Source organism: Henckelia pumila, chromosome 2 (genome assembly GCF_033568475.1).
Source record: "Henckelia pumila isolate YLH828 chromosome 2, ASM3356847v2, whole genome shotgun sequence".
Lineage (NCBI taxonomy): Eukaryota > Viridiplantae > Streptophyta > Magnoliopsida > Lamiales > Gesneriaceae > Henckelia > Henckelia pumila.
The window spans coordinates 144,547,895-144,561,072 of record NC_133121.1 but is presented as its reverse complement, the minus strand read 5'-3'; the positions used below and the strand labels follow the sequence as shown (position 1 = coordinate 144,561,072).

The 13,178-nt window shown below is 33.6% G+C and overlaps 1 protein-coding gene across 8 annotated transcripts; it reads right to left on the bottom strand.

Annotated features, from left to right (window-relative positions):
* Positions 1-3,516: 3,516 nt before the first annotated feature.
* LOC140881810 (uncharacterized) lies at positions 3,517-12,097 on the bottom strand. Of its 8 annotated transcripts, none has more exons than XR_012150055.1 (9): positions 11,856-12,097; positions 11,656-11,759; positions 10,996-11,126; positions 10,806-10,877; positions 9,220-9,253; positions 6,660-8,448; positions 5,188-5,511; positions 4,075-4,137; positions 3,517-3,977 (listed from the first exon to the last, which is right to left on the bottom strand). XR_012150055.1 is itself a non-coding variant. In XM_073287404.1 (7 exons), the coding sequence occupies exons 3-7, from the start codon at positions 11,103-11,105 to the stop codon at positions 4,130-4,132; spliced, it is 2,013 nt and encodes a 670-aa protein (XP_073143505.1). In that variant the 5' UTR covers positions 11,106-11,126; positions 11,656-11,759; positions 11,856-12,097; the 3' UTR covers positions 3,517-4,129. The 8 variants fall into 8 exon arrangements, 3 of the variants coding, with proteins under 3 accessions (XP_073143505.1, XP_073143504.1, XP_073143503.1); XR_012150057.1 differs by having other exon boundaries at positions 3,517-4,137; positions 6,660-7,058; positions 7,179-8,448; XR_012150053.1 differs by having other exon boundaries at positions 3,517-4,137.
* Positions 12,098-13,178: the final 1,081 nt, after the last annotated feature.

Here is a 13,178-nt window from a genome sequence, read left to right as displayed (position 1 = left end):
CTTCCGGAAATTTTCTTGAGGTTATATATGATTAGTATATGTTTGATTGAGGTACGTAGATATCAGTTATTTTCACGATGTCTGACAAAGGCATCTGATGATTCTATGTATGATTTATTTGTTCTTTATTGATTTATGTGATATTGTATTCTGATATTTTGCACATGTTCATGCATTGCATTCATGCATGGAATTATTGCATTTCTCTGTCATATATTGTGGTTTCCTGATGTTTCGTACTGGGGTTCTGATCCCACCAAGAGGGGGGTTGTCGTGTCTTTTGTGTGTGGATATGACAGGTAGCAAGTACCAGAACTTCTTGAGAGTGAGCTCCGTCTTTCTAGGTACTTCATTGTGTCGCCATCTCCAAGATATTATATGTATATAGAGTTTGAGATTATACATTTACCGGAGAATGCCCTAAGTAGTTTTTATTATGTATTTATCGAGTCTTGCCAGCTCTATTATATTTTTAGTTTGTATATGTTGTGATTGTGTCTAGCCGACACTCGTTTATGTATGTTATGTTGTTGAGAAGAATGTTTAGTTATTTTGATTATTTGAAACATTCAGATTTGTCTTATTTACGGGGAAGTCATGCCGAAATTTTTATAGTCCCGAACAAAAAATTTTAACTCACTTTTCTATTGTACATTGATTAATTATGATTACATGTTAACTAATCGTGATTAAGATAACGGGCTCTCATACATTTATTACTCTGTATATATATATATATTAATTAAATACTTATGTTATCATCGGCTTTAGCCTAGATGGCATGGGCCTTTTCTCCAAGATTTATGAGACCGAGGTTCGAATCTCCCCTCCCAAAATTAAATTTTTTATGCATTTTTTTATTTGTTTTGAGATCATGGATTAATTGACCCATATTAATTTTTTTTTAATTCGGTTAGTTTTAATTATTGAACGATAATGTCTATTGTTAAATCTTTATTAAATTAAATTAATTTTTTTTCATGTAACGTTATTTTTTTTATAAAACTAAAACTTTATTTTTAATTAAAGTTTTATTTTAATTCACTTTTTTTGTATCGAAAAACGTCTATAAAATTATTTTAAAATAAAATTTTGAAATTTAAATTAAATTTTAAAATAAAATATAAAATGACACAAAAAAATTAGGATTTTTATTAAGTTAAAATTTGATTTTTTTAATAATGACAGATCTTTGTGGCTCTCAAAAAAAAAATTTCAATTATTTTTCTTTATATATATATATATATATATAATACTTAAAAAGAAAATTTTTAGAAAAATAACGTGTAAACCACAAGTCAAAAGAACTAAACTAATAGTCATCGCTAAAAATTGGTAGCTCTGACACCGCCGCACATTTTCGTCACTTAATATGCGGCCCCCCCAAACTTTACGTCCTGGATCCGCCCCTGGATACAGATCCTTAATCGAGCTGATTCTCTCTTGGTGGCTTTTGAGTCTTGTAATCCAGTACCATTATCACCGAGCTCCATCCCTATTGTACAGACTCGATGGCGCAGGCCACTTAGGGGTGTGTTAAAATAAATGTGGATGTGGATGTGGATGTGGATGTGGTTGTCCGATCAGACTTATTTCAATGTGGGGTTGGGATTGTTGCTCGAAATGCGAGTGGAGTAGTGATCGTCTCATCGTTTTTATGTCTTCAAGGCTCTTTCAGTCCACATATGGTGGAGATGATTGCTATAAAAGAAGGTATTTTACTGGCTATTTCTTACAATTGGTCAAGGTGAACTATTGAATCTGATGTTTCTACTATGATTGAGCAAATCTCCAATTATTCACCTTTTGCGATGGAAGAATTGCTCGTTCGTTTTATTAAAGAGTTGCTTTTGCAACACCCTATAGTTGTTATTGATCATTGTCCAAGGGAAGCAAATTGGGTTGCTCATGTTTTGGCATCTAAGGCTTTGTATAGTGGTTGTTCTTTTGTATTTTCTGATTTCTGTCCAGCGTTTTTGGGTAGATCTGTAATCTGCGACCGCAACTGATTTTTATATATATGTTCTTGTTTTCAAAAATAAAAAATAAAAAAATCCCCACAAGCAAGGATGGTCACTTATCCAAGAAAGAAGGCATCAAATGAGGATACACAGAGAAATTCAAGTGTCGAATCTCAGCCTTGGAAACAAGGCTGACTTCGAGAGGACGGTATTGTTATGGACTTATATTATTTTGGGCTCTAAAGTATTTGGTCTTATTTGAGCCTTAGAAGAATCTAGAAATGAGGAGCCGGTAAATAAAATGGGATGGAAGAGTGAGACTAGGGATTCATTCAGAAGTTTATTCATCTTGTTTGTGAGGAAAGGAATACTAGCAGTGCCTAGGGGAGAAATTATTTTGCTTGTACAGAGACCTGTCTCTAGGAACATCGGTTCTTTTATTCCAGTTTATATTATTTCCTATATTTTTAGTTTTCTTTGTTGTTCAATCGTTCAATTCCCACCTAAATTACGGTAACTTTGTCGCCAAAGAATCAGCATCCTTAACATACACACATATGAAGCACGCATAATTGACTGTATGACTATTTATGCATCCTAACAGAAAAGTCTGAAAAAAGATAATATATTTGATCCTCCCAAAAAAAAAAAAATTGCTTCCGTAAACAGAAGAACGCACCACCTTTTTTGGAAGAAGAATTTTCGGAAAGGAGGGTTAGGTGACTTAGGCTTCATTTGGACGTGTACTGTAAATTATTTTAATAAAAACATTTTTATAAAATATTTTAAAAATTATTTTTAAAAATTATTATGTTTTGACAACTGTTTTATAAAAAAAAAATTATAGTTAAAATTGTGTTTGGATAACTATTTTAGAAAATTAATTTTAAAATTAAAAATCATTAAAATATTTTTGGACAACTACTTTATAAATAAATTTTAATATTATTTTTTTCTTTTTTTATAGATTTTTTATTTTTCTTTTCATTTTTTATATGTTTGTGATTAATTTTATTTTTATTTTCATTTAGTACATAATTAAATGTATAAAATTTAAAATATACAAATTCTCATTTAACATGTGGTAACCAAAAAAACATAATAAATGCATTAAATATTTAAATTAAAACATACAAATTATTATTTCAAATGTTGAAAATATAAAATAATAATAATAATAATAATAATAATAATAATAATAATAATAATAATAATAATAATAATAATAATAATAATAATAATAATAATAATAATAATAATTTGTGATAATAAAATTTTGAATAACTTATTCTCAATACATTCTACATTTCATTGCAAGACGGCAACATTTGACGTGTCAATTTATTCAAATCTATTTTGATTTCATCACTCTTGTAAATTTTCATTTGCAAAATCACGAAAGATATCATTTTCCCTAATCTTTAACCCAACCCCTTTGCTCCTCCAATAGTCCAATCTAAAGAAGAATGAATCTCAGATTCCTTCAAAAGCTTACGTTTACTAACCAATCGAAGCAAAATTACCAAATGTCACTTGTATTTTCAAGTATTAGAAGCCAAATATAGAAATGCATACTCCAAAATATAGTTGATATACAAATTACAGTTCAATCATGAAATAAATGCAAAGTTTGGTATGATATCCATCTGCAGTGACATGTCTCCAAGTTTTAAATTTCAAGCACTGGAAAACAAAGTAACAGGAAACCTTTTTTTATCTCTAAAAACCTTTTTTCTTGTTTTTTCCTTGCTTAAAATTAAAATCTTTCACTGAGTCTTTCCCTTGATATACTCGCATTGACAACTCATACTTGTGCTGCTGTTGCGCACAAAAACAAAAAAGAAAATGGAGTACAAATGAGAAATCGAAACCTTGACTGATTAAACTCATTTTGCAATTCAGATAGCATGGATTCTTTCTCTTGAAGTAAAGCTTTTGAAGCTCTAGTATCAGCCGCTTCAATCACAAGTTGTTCCGAAAGTCGAGATTGCATTTGTAGCATCGGTGGATCTCAACCTGAAGATTTTCAACTTTTTCATTCCACTCCGAGCCCTTCAATTAAGACAGCAAAAGATTTCAGACCAAATACATTTTCGAGGACTGGAATACCTACACAAGTAAACTCGTTCTTTCCTTCATGTCCCCTTTACAAAGCATCGTCAACAAGATTAAGAGCCTAAGAAATCCAGAACATTAAAGAATTTCATTATGATGGATTTGAAAAATTAATATCAAAAAGTTTGAAAAAGTTATCCAACTTTGTATATTGTATATACATCGATAAGCTCAAGGAGAAAAAAGACCTCACTGTCATTCAAATATGCAAAGAACACATACATAATCACATTTGTAATCAACCAAGAACACAACCGCAACACAACTCGAAAGAGAATTTAATATGAAACAATTACGCGAGACATTTGCACGAAGAGCAATAGATATCATTTAGCTTTCCCATCACATCGAAAGTACCAGCCGTAAAATGCACAGCAGGAAACAGGACATATTATTCCGAAAAAGACCCGGATGCAATTACACAGATACAAATCTAGACAATACTAACTATAGAAAATCTCGGCATCAACACATAATATACCTGCCCTTATATGCTCATACATAAAGATTTCTGTCTACTATCGGCCTGTTATCTAGCTTCAAGCTATTTCCAATAAGTGCAACTAAATTGGACAAAAACCTTCAGCAAACTCTCTGAGAATGCATTGTGTAAATATAAGGGAAAATTCTGACACCTTATTAGCATACGATCACAAATAAGGTAAGGAAATCCACAAATAAATTACAGATGAGTTGAACTGATAATAGGACTATAAGCTTGTGTTGAAAATCATTTTTCTTTACAGAAATGAAATTGGTGGTCAAACAGACAATCACTGTCATATCAGAGACAATTATAGTTCCAAAAATGGAGACCCCGACTATCTTATCCCACAGAATTAGCTGAGCATCTAAGAACAATCATTCAAAACCAGTGTTTTAAAAGGCGTAGCGTTGGTCTGTGGCGTTTATATCCTGTGATAGCGTAGCGTAAATAGCGCAGCGCATAGCGTAAGTTATTCGTGCACGTCAATTATTTAATTAAAAAATAGAAATATGCTTATATAAGTAAATAGGTGAGATAATTAGTTATGAAATCATAATAATTTAGAAAGTCTTACAACTAAAACGACATAATCTAAAAATAATCGGATCTAGGGTTCATCTTTACCTCTGAAATCAGCTCCAGAAAGTTTCAATTCTGAATCGGCTCTAAGTTTTCTTCGCGTGAGGACTTCTGAATCGGTTCTAGGGCTTGGACGTGGGAATCGGCTTGGATGTACAAGTTGTAGGTCAAATAAATGAATTTATGGGCTTTTATTTTTAGGCCCAAAAAGCGTGGGCTATCACCAGAAAAGCGCAATAGCGCACGCTATTTGCTTCCAGGCGCGCCTCGCTCACAAATAGCGTGCGCTATTGAAGCAAACCGCTAAGGACCGAGCGCTGCATGAAAAGTGCGCTATAGCGGGCTACGTAGCGCGCGCTTTTGAAAACACTGTTCAAAACACAAAATTTTCACCCACCCACCAATTTAATCAAGAAAAACCAACAAAAAGACTCAAAACCATCCAAGAAATCACATGATCCGACACATCAAGAAATAAAAAATTTGGGAAAATTTTGCTATTCGAATAAAATCCCGCTTCCTGATGCTCACCAAGTTTGGATCTAAAAATAAAGTAGAAGCATCAGAAAAACAAACCACCCCGAAATAATAAGAGAATGAAGAATGAACAGACGGAATCAAATACAAGAATCAGAAAATGAAACAAAAAGATTTCATCTAAAAACAAAAAACAACGATTCATGCATCACATGGTGTGTTTGGTGGAGATACCAGAGGCGGATAAGGAGAAAAAAATTAGGGTTCTCGTGGTATGTGTGAGAAAGCATTTTGAGTAAAATGACCCGTTTTGCACTCTGACCCGATTGGTTACTGTTTGGCCTGTATAATTGACCCACGCGTTTTTTCAAAAAAACAACAAAAAACACCTCTGAAATGTTTTTGAAAAAGTGTTCACCAAGAACACTTTCTAAAAAATATTTTTCAAGATGGTTTTCAAAAATTTTATCCAAACGCAAATTTTAAATTTTTTCTATTATAAAACATTAAAAAACTTTTTGAAAAACATGTCCAAACGGAGCCTTAGTACCTAATGAGAAATAGGACAAAATAGATGAGAAATTTACAAGGAACTAGATTAACGGCCTCTATGGGGCATGAGGTTTAGTAAAACTATAGTGGATGAACTTAGATTAAATTCTCAACTAGTATAACTACAACGGTTCATTGTAAAGGTAGTGAAAGTGGACATGAACTTCCCATGGTTTTAGCCACAAATAAAATGTGGATGCCTATTGAAATAAATGTCAGGCACTATTTTAAATTCCTAGTGCAGTTTAAAAGTAGTCCACAAGAACCCACCAAGAATCAGCAACACACGTGCTTTCTTTAGAAACTTCAATCGTTTGACTTCTAGCCTATAGTTTGCACGAAAAATACAACACGGCCAATAGAAACCATAGTGTAATATTCACCAAATTAGGCAAGCACAACACAAGATAATCACTAAAAGAGCAAGACATGTTAACCATCAGAATCTCCTTGTATCATAAACACAAGGACAGATGTGGATACTTTACCTTCAGCATCTTCATGAACTGACGCACCACTTCGGAGGTATAATCTATCACATTGCTGTAATTCTAAGCCTTCCATCTTAGCAAGCTCATCCAACATCTGACCTACAAACTTATAGGCGACCATACTCACGGCATCACAAGCATCCTGCACCTCAAGGTATCGATTAACACTCCTGCTCTGCTGAGGAAAAGGGATTTTCTGTTCAACTGGTGCATCAGAAAATTCTAATTTTGGGGTGGAAAGTGAGAATTTCGTCGTTTTTCCATCTCTAATTTCATTGTGGCTGGGGTCCGGTGAGTTAGATAGAGAAAATAATTTTTTCTTGATTGTCACTTTAAGAGGATCAGGAAAAGCCAGTCCACATTCCCCAAAACATCCTGATACGTGATCTTTCCTATCTGTGCATGAACAATCTAGTATTTTTGAGTCCTCATATTTTGCAGAGTGCACAAAACTATGGTTTTTATCTGAATCCATTTCTGTGGCATGAAAAGAAATTAGAGGTACATCCAACTTACTGCTTGGAGACAGAAGAGGAGAAAAGCAATTTGATTTAGCTGTTGATACAGGTGAAGTTTCACAAATGCTTTCTGATCCACGATATGAATCATGGGAATAATGTCCAGGATACTGAGGATTCTCCATTACTTGTTCATTGTCATCTGACATAGAGAGGATATCACTTTGTTCAAAATCCTCCATGTATGCGTGGAAAAAATCTTGATCAAATGCATACTCAGGTAGAATGTTCCATACAACTTCTTTTGCTTGAGCACTGATAATTAATACATGTTCTACCTCCTTTTGTATTTCCTCCTTCGTATGAATCCGTGAAGAAGGTAACTTTCTGAGAAGTTGACGTCGATATCTATTATTTATGATAATGTCAAGAGTTTCTAGTAAACAATTTGGGACCTTGTCCATATCGCTGCACTCAAAAAGATATTCAGTCAATAAATTCCTTACAGCCATGCGCAAACTTCTGACTGACATCTCAACATTAGGAGACAGTAAACTGTGCGCTCTTCTCAGTTCTATCAAGCTTACTCTCTTTGCATCATTTACGAAGAAAATAGCCCTCGCCAAGTCATTTTGTAATGCTTCGATTTCTGGTGAAAATTTCCTAAAGTCTACTGCAGCAGGCTGGTTAAGTATTAGCTTTAACGTCAAGCCAGCAACTCCCAAAGCCCCAGCTAATGATTCTGCAGGCTCATTACCATTACTAAGATCCAAGAGCATCTTCAAGCACTTTTTCCTTATAACGTTGATTAAACCATCACGGTTCCATCCAGATTTTGGTGGCTGCAGGGTTGGGATGTATCCCCTAACTTCTCGTAGCTTCCTATGCATAGCATTTAACGCTCTAAAAGGGAAGTCCTCAAGTCCTTCCAGTATCTTCATACCAGCGGCGCGATAAGCCTCTGAAGGTGTTGCGCAAACTGCCTGATACCCACGAAAAATTGTCCCATCTTTCAGTAGTCGAAAAATATGTTCCAATTTTGTTTTCGAAATGTCACTCTTGTCAGCAAGAACTTTAGGAAGAAACTCTCTAATTATCTTCTTCATACCACAATTGGTTTTTTCGTATTTAACTAATCCCCCTGTGAGAATCTCGACGAAAGTATATAATCCTTTGTTTGTCATATCATCAAGAAGGAACAATACATCTTTGAGATCCTCATGGGAATTAAATATTTGTAAACCCTCTAGAACACCATGGTTTTCCATTTTGCAGTTGTGTGCATTATATCCCCTTTCTATGCAACTTCTTATGTCATCATAGTTCAGCTGAAATTAAACATCAAATTTCCATAAGACAAAATAACCTCCGAATGCAGAATGCAAATTCACGCATGTGTTTAAAGCATGCATTTAAACCACTCCACAAAGCATGTGATAAAAGGACCAAAAGAATGTAACCATGCAATTTTCTTCCAACATAATCTTGGGTTAAATCAGTATTCCTCATAAGAATTTGATTTTCTTGTCAAAGTTAGCCAAGGGTGCTTCAGATATTTCATACTTGCAGTGTATTCAACACAAGTCAGGACATATGATCTCAGTTAAGTCAGGACATGACTTATGATCATCTTACTTTCCTAATAAAAATCAAGTTTGCAGGTAGAGGAGATGAAGTTGAAGCAGCATATGGTGCTCAAAATTGAAATAGAGATGGAGTAATTTAGTTTCTAAATACTATTGAAGTTTATTGAGATTTTGTGATGTGATCTCTCCTTGAATATAGTGCCTAGAGAATGATAGAGTAACTCCAAAATCCAAGTTAAGTCTTTCCCTTTACTTCATTGGTGCTACTTTCCACCGAAACTTCAGTTCGACCCAGAATATCACTAGAAAACCTAACAAGGGTGTCCAATAGTGAGGTAATGAGAAATTGAGAATGCCAATGCCTCACCCTACACCCCTATGGTTACACAGAAAACGATAAAGGAAGAGGTAGTAATTTTATCACCCAATTAACAACATATCAAGTGCAAACCATTAAAATAATCCAAAATCAATTCATCAAGTCTTATAACACAATATGATCAGAAAACTCACATCGTCCTCTCTAACTAATGACTCTGGTAGAATCCTGCAAAAAACAAAAACAAAAAAGAGTAAAAACACTTTACCACTATAACTCATCCAAAAATAACTAAAATGTTTCCAAAACCAGAACTGCATTTATCAAATATCAAACATAATAATATCATCAAGGAAAAAAAAAATCCCCTAATATGCCCAAGTTTAAAGCATAAATAGCAGTCGTTGCAAAGGCAATTAGGAAATAAGCATAATCCGAATTTAAAATTAAGCAATATACATGCATTGCTTGATGAATAATATGATGATAAATGATAAAATATAATCATGTGGGCAAGTAACATTTTAGTACTTTTAAAATAAATATACTATGCGGTTGAAGCATATGGGTACACAGATAGAAATGGTTTCACAAAGTTACAAACAACAATAATAACAAAACCCTTTTTTTAAAAATAAAAATAAAAGACGAAGCAAATATTTCAAGCTCATAAACAGACAAGATACACCCAAAAGCTTATTGCACATTGACCATTTTTAAAAAAGAAAAGAACTCAACCCTAAAATCAAAATAAAGCCACAAATTGTCACATAGCAAACTCGAGTTTTTTTACAAAAAAAATTATATATAATGTTGATTTTACCATGGGGTCATTGATAACAAAAAAAATTATTTTCTTGTCTTTTGAAAATATTCCTCATAGTTGGCAAGTAGTATAAGAACAAAATTTAAAATTTATTCCCAAACATCGTGGTTATTTGTGTAACCTCCTATCCAAACCTCAACTCCAAACCTTGTCCAACCCCACTTCCCAGTCACATCCTTACTTCACCATCTACATTTAACAAGTCATAATTCCCTTCAAAATATAACCACCATCACAATACACATCAAATTTTTTCACTGTGAGATCTTCAAATTCATTACTACCTGTCAACCCTGGAGTACAACCATATTCAAACTCTCTTTAAAGCCAAATCTTTGCAGATTTAAAGGATCACCTTTATAGGCAGTATAGTTTCTCTTTACAAACATGGTTATGATTACAGATAGTAGGGAGTATGGTGTTTTTACCATCAAAATGTTGGTATTGATTTATTTAGAATTCAAACTATGTCGAAACAATTCAATACAGCCAGGAAAAAAAATACAAGGACATATTAGTTTATGCATTAAGTTTTCCATATTTCTCTTATGAATTCAAGCCAATTAATCAACATGCTTAACATAAAGTAACATATAATATAATAATATTAAAATGATAAGAACAAAAATTTTACAAAAATAAAGAAAACATATATCATGTCTCTCCTACATAATCAAAGACTAGCAGTCGTTGCCCACACAATGCTTGTGCATAAAATCTGAAATAAGTATAATCTAAATCTAACATATAAATGCATTGCTTGAGGAATTATCATGACGATAAATGATAGAATGTGATTATGCAGACAAGTGACAAAACATTATTTTAAAAATAACGAACACCAAAACGGGAATTCTCCACCATGATCACATCACACGGAAAAAAGGTAAAAGTAAATAGATAAAATACACACATGAAAACAAAAACATAAGAAAAATAAAATTTTGTGCATACTTATCATTGGGTGGCAGTAGTTCCTCTACACGTTCTTGTTCTCTTTTGGACAAGGGTAGACCCATCAACCATCTATGAAGTAATTTTTCAGATTTATTTACAAAACAAACATGCATCAAAAGAATGAGCATACACAATGTTATTAAGAGACAAAAGGGACAAAGGAAAAGTGGTCGGAGGAATTAGTTACCGGCGCTTGAGCCTAAGAAGAGACTCGCGCTCCTTGAGTTGAGATGTCAAAGTTTTAAAATCTTCCTTATGCCATCCTCCTTTAGTCAGTCCTTCAAAATTCTCCTCCATAGAGTCGAATTGTGAACGAAGCTTATAAAATAAAATTGTCGAAAATAGGAGTTAGAATACTTCCTACAATTACCAGTAGCAGATTTCCGCAAGCTCAGGCAAAGTAAAAACAACAACATTTACATAATACGAGTGGCATTATGTTAAGTAATTTTTTTTGCTTATGTTGTGCTATCCAAATATGTGACAGATAACTTATTTCAACAATTAATCATCAAGCCTACTTTCAATCAACAACTTTAGGCTTTATAATCTGTCTGAAAATTACGACTTTCAACTAAACAGCCCAAACTCCTCTTTTAGTTTAAATCACATAAAGTTCTCGAAATAATCCTAATATTTCGATTATTTCTAGCTAGCATGTTCGCAACACAATTCTGTAATTATCGAAATATCATTAAAGATAATAGCATTACTAGTTCAACAATAATTTCTAGGTTCGCCGCATTATACCAACTCTGTTACCTACAATCTTAACACAATAAATAATATATATTGATGTGATATATGAGCTGAAATCGAATTAAATCCAAGAGATAAAATTCCTCACCCCCGGCAGCTTGTATAATTGAATAATAAGCTGGAATCGAGCTTCAAAGTCGACAACCACTGAAACAAAATCTCAGCAAGGTGCAATGGTAGTGGTTCCGGGGCCTAAGTTAGAATGCAAATGAAAAATAATTATCTGCAAACACAAGCCATAATAGAACAATATTAAGCAGCCATTAAGCGAAGTTTGAAGCAACAAACCTATGGACAGTGCTGGAAATTGATTTGTAATTTGGTGTGGCAGTGAGGAGACGAGAAGCCGAGCAGCAGTGGCGGGTTGGAGGCGTGAGCGAGTTCGAGGAGGAGGAAAGCTTGGCGATCGGTGGGTTTTGTGATGAAAGCTACGGCGGACGGTGGTCGGTGGTCGGTGGTCGGTGGTCGGCGGATATGGTGAGAGTGAGTGACGGCTAGGGCTAGGCAAGCACGATGCGTGAGAACTCTAATTTGAAAATTAATTATCCAACTAAAAAACTAAAAACTGTCAAGCAACGATGCGTGAGAACTCTAATTTGAAAATTAATTATCCAACTAAAAAACTAAAAACTGTTAAATAAAAATATATGGTCTCAAAACTCTAAATATATCAAACTCTGTATTTTATAATATTTTTCTCTCAAACTCAATTGTATTTTTCATCACAAATGAAGACCTATTTATAAATTCACATTTGAGATTAGTTCAAATATTAATACATCATCTACATCATCACACAATAATTTTCCACATTTTACAACTCAATATTCAACATTCAACATTCAATTTTAAATAATAATAATAATAATAATAACATATTTTCAACATTTCCCCTTGTGATGATGATCGTGATATGATGACTGTCTTTATTACGTGTTTTTGTACTGCTTCGTTAAAAACCTTACTAGGAAAAACTCAGTGGGATAAAAACCATAGCAAGAAAAAAAGAGTGCAGCCACATAAATTCCCCCTCATGTTAACATAAATGATTCTTCACATATTTCGTAGATTGTGCATCCCAATGTTATATATATACTTTCTGAATATTGTCATAGGAAGTGCCTTTGTGAAGAGATCTGATGAGTTCTCACTTAATTGAATGTAACAGATATCAATATCTTTGTTCTTCTCAAGTTCTTGAATGTAGGCAAAGAACTTTGGGGGATATGTTTGGTTCTGTCACTTTTGATGTATCATTCTTTTATTTGAACAATACATGCAGCATTATCTTTATACAGCGTTACAGGTTTTTTGTCTACTGATAATCCACAATAAATTTGGATATTGATTTTAGCCAAACACATTCACGACTTGCTTCATGTAGCGCAATAATCTCAGCGTGATTTGATGAAGTTGTTACGAGTGTTTGTTTCTGTGAACGCCAAGAAATTGTGGTGCCTCCACGAGTAAATACATATCCGATTTGGGAACGTGTCTTATGTGGATCAGATAAATATCCAGCATCGGCATAACCAATGATACTTTGATTGATATCTTTTGAGTACAAAAGTCTCAAATCTAGGGGTGGAATGGGTCGGGACCCGTCCCGTA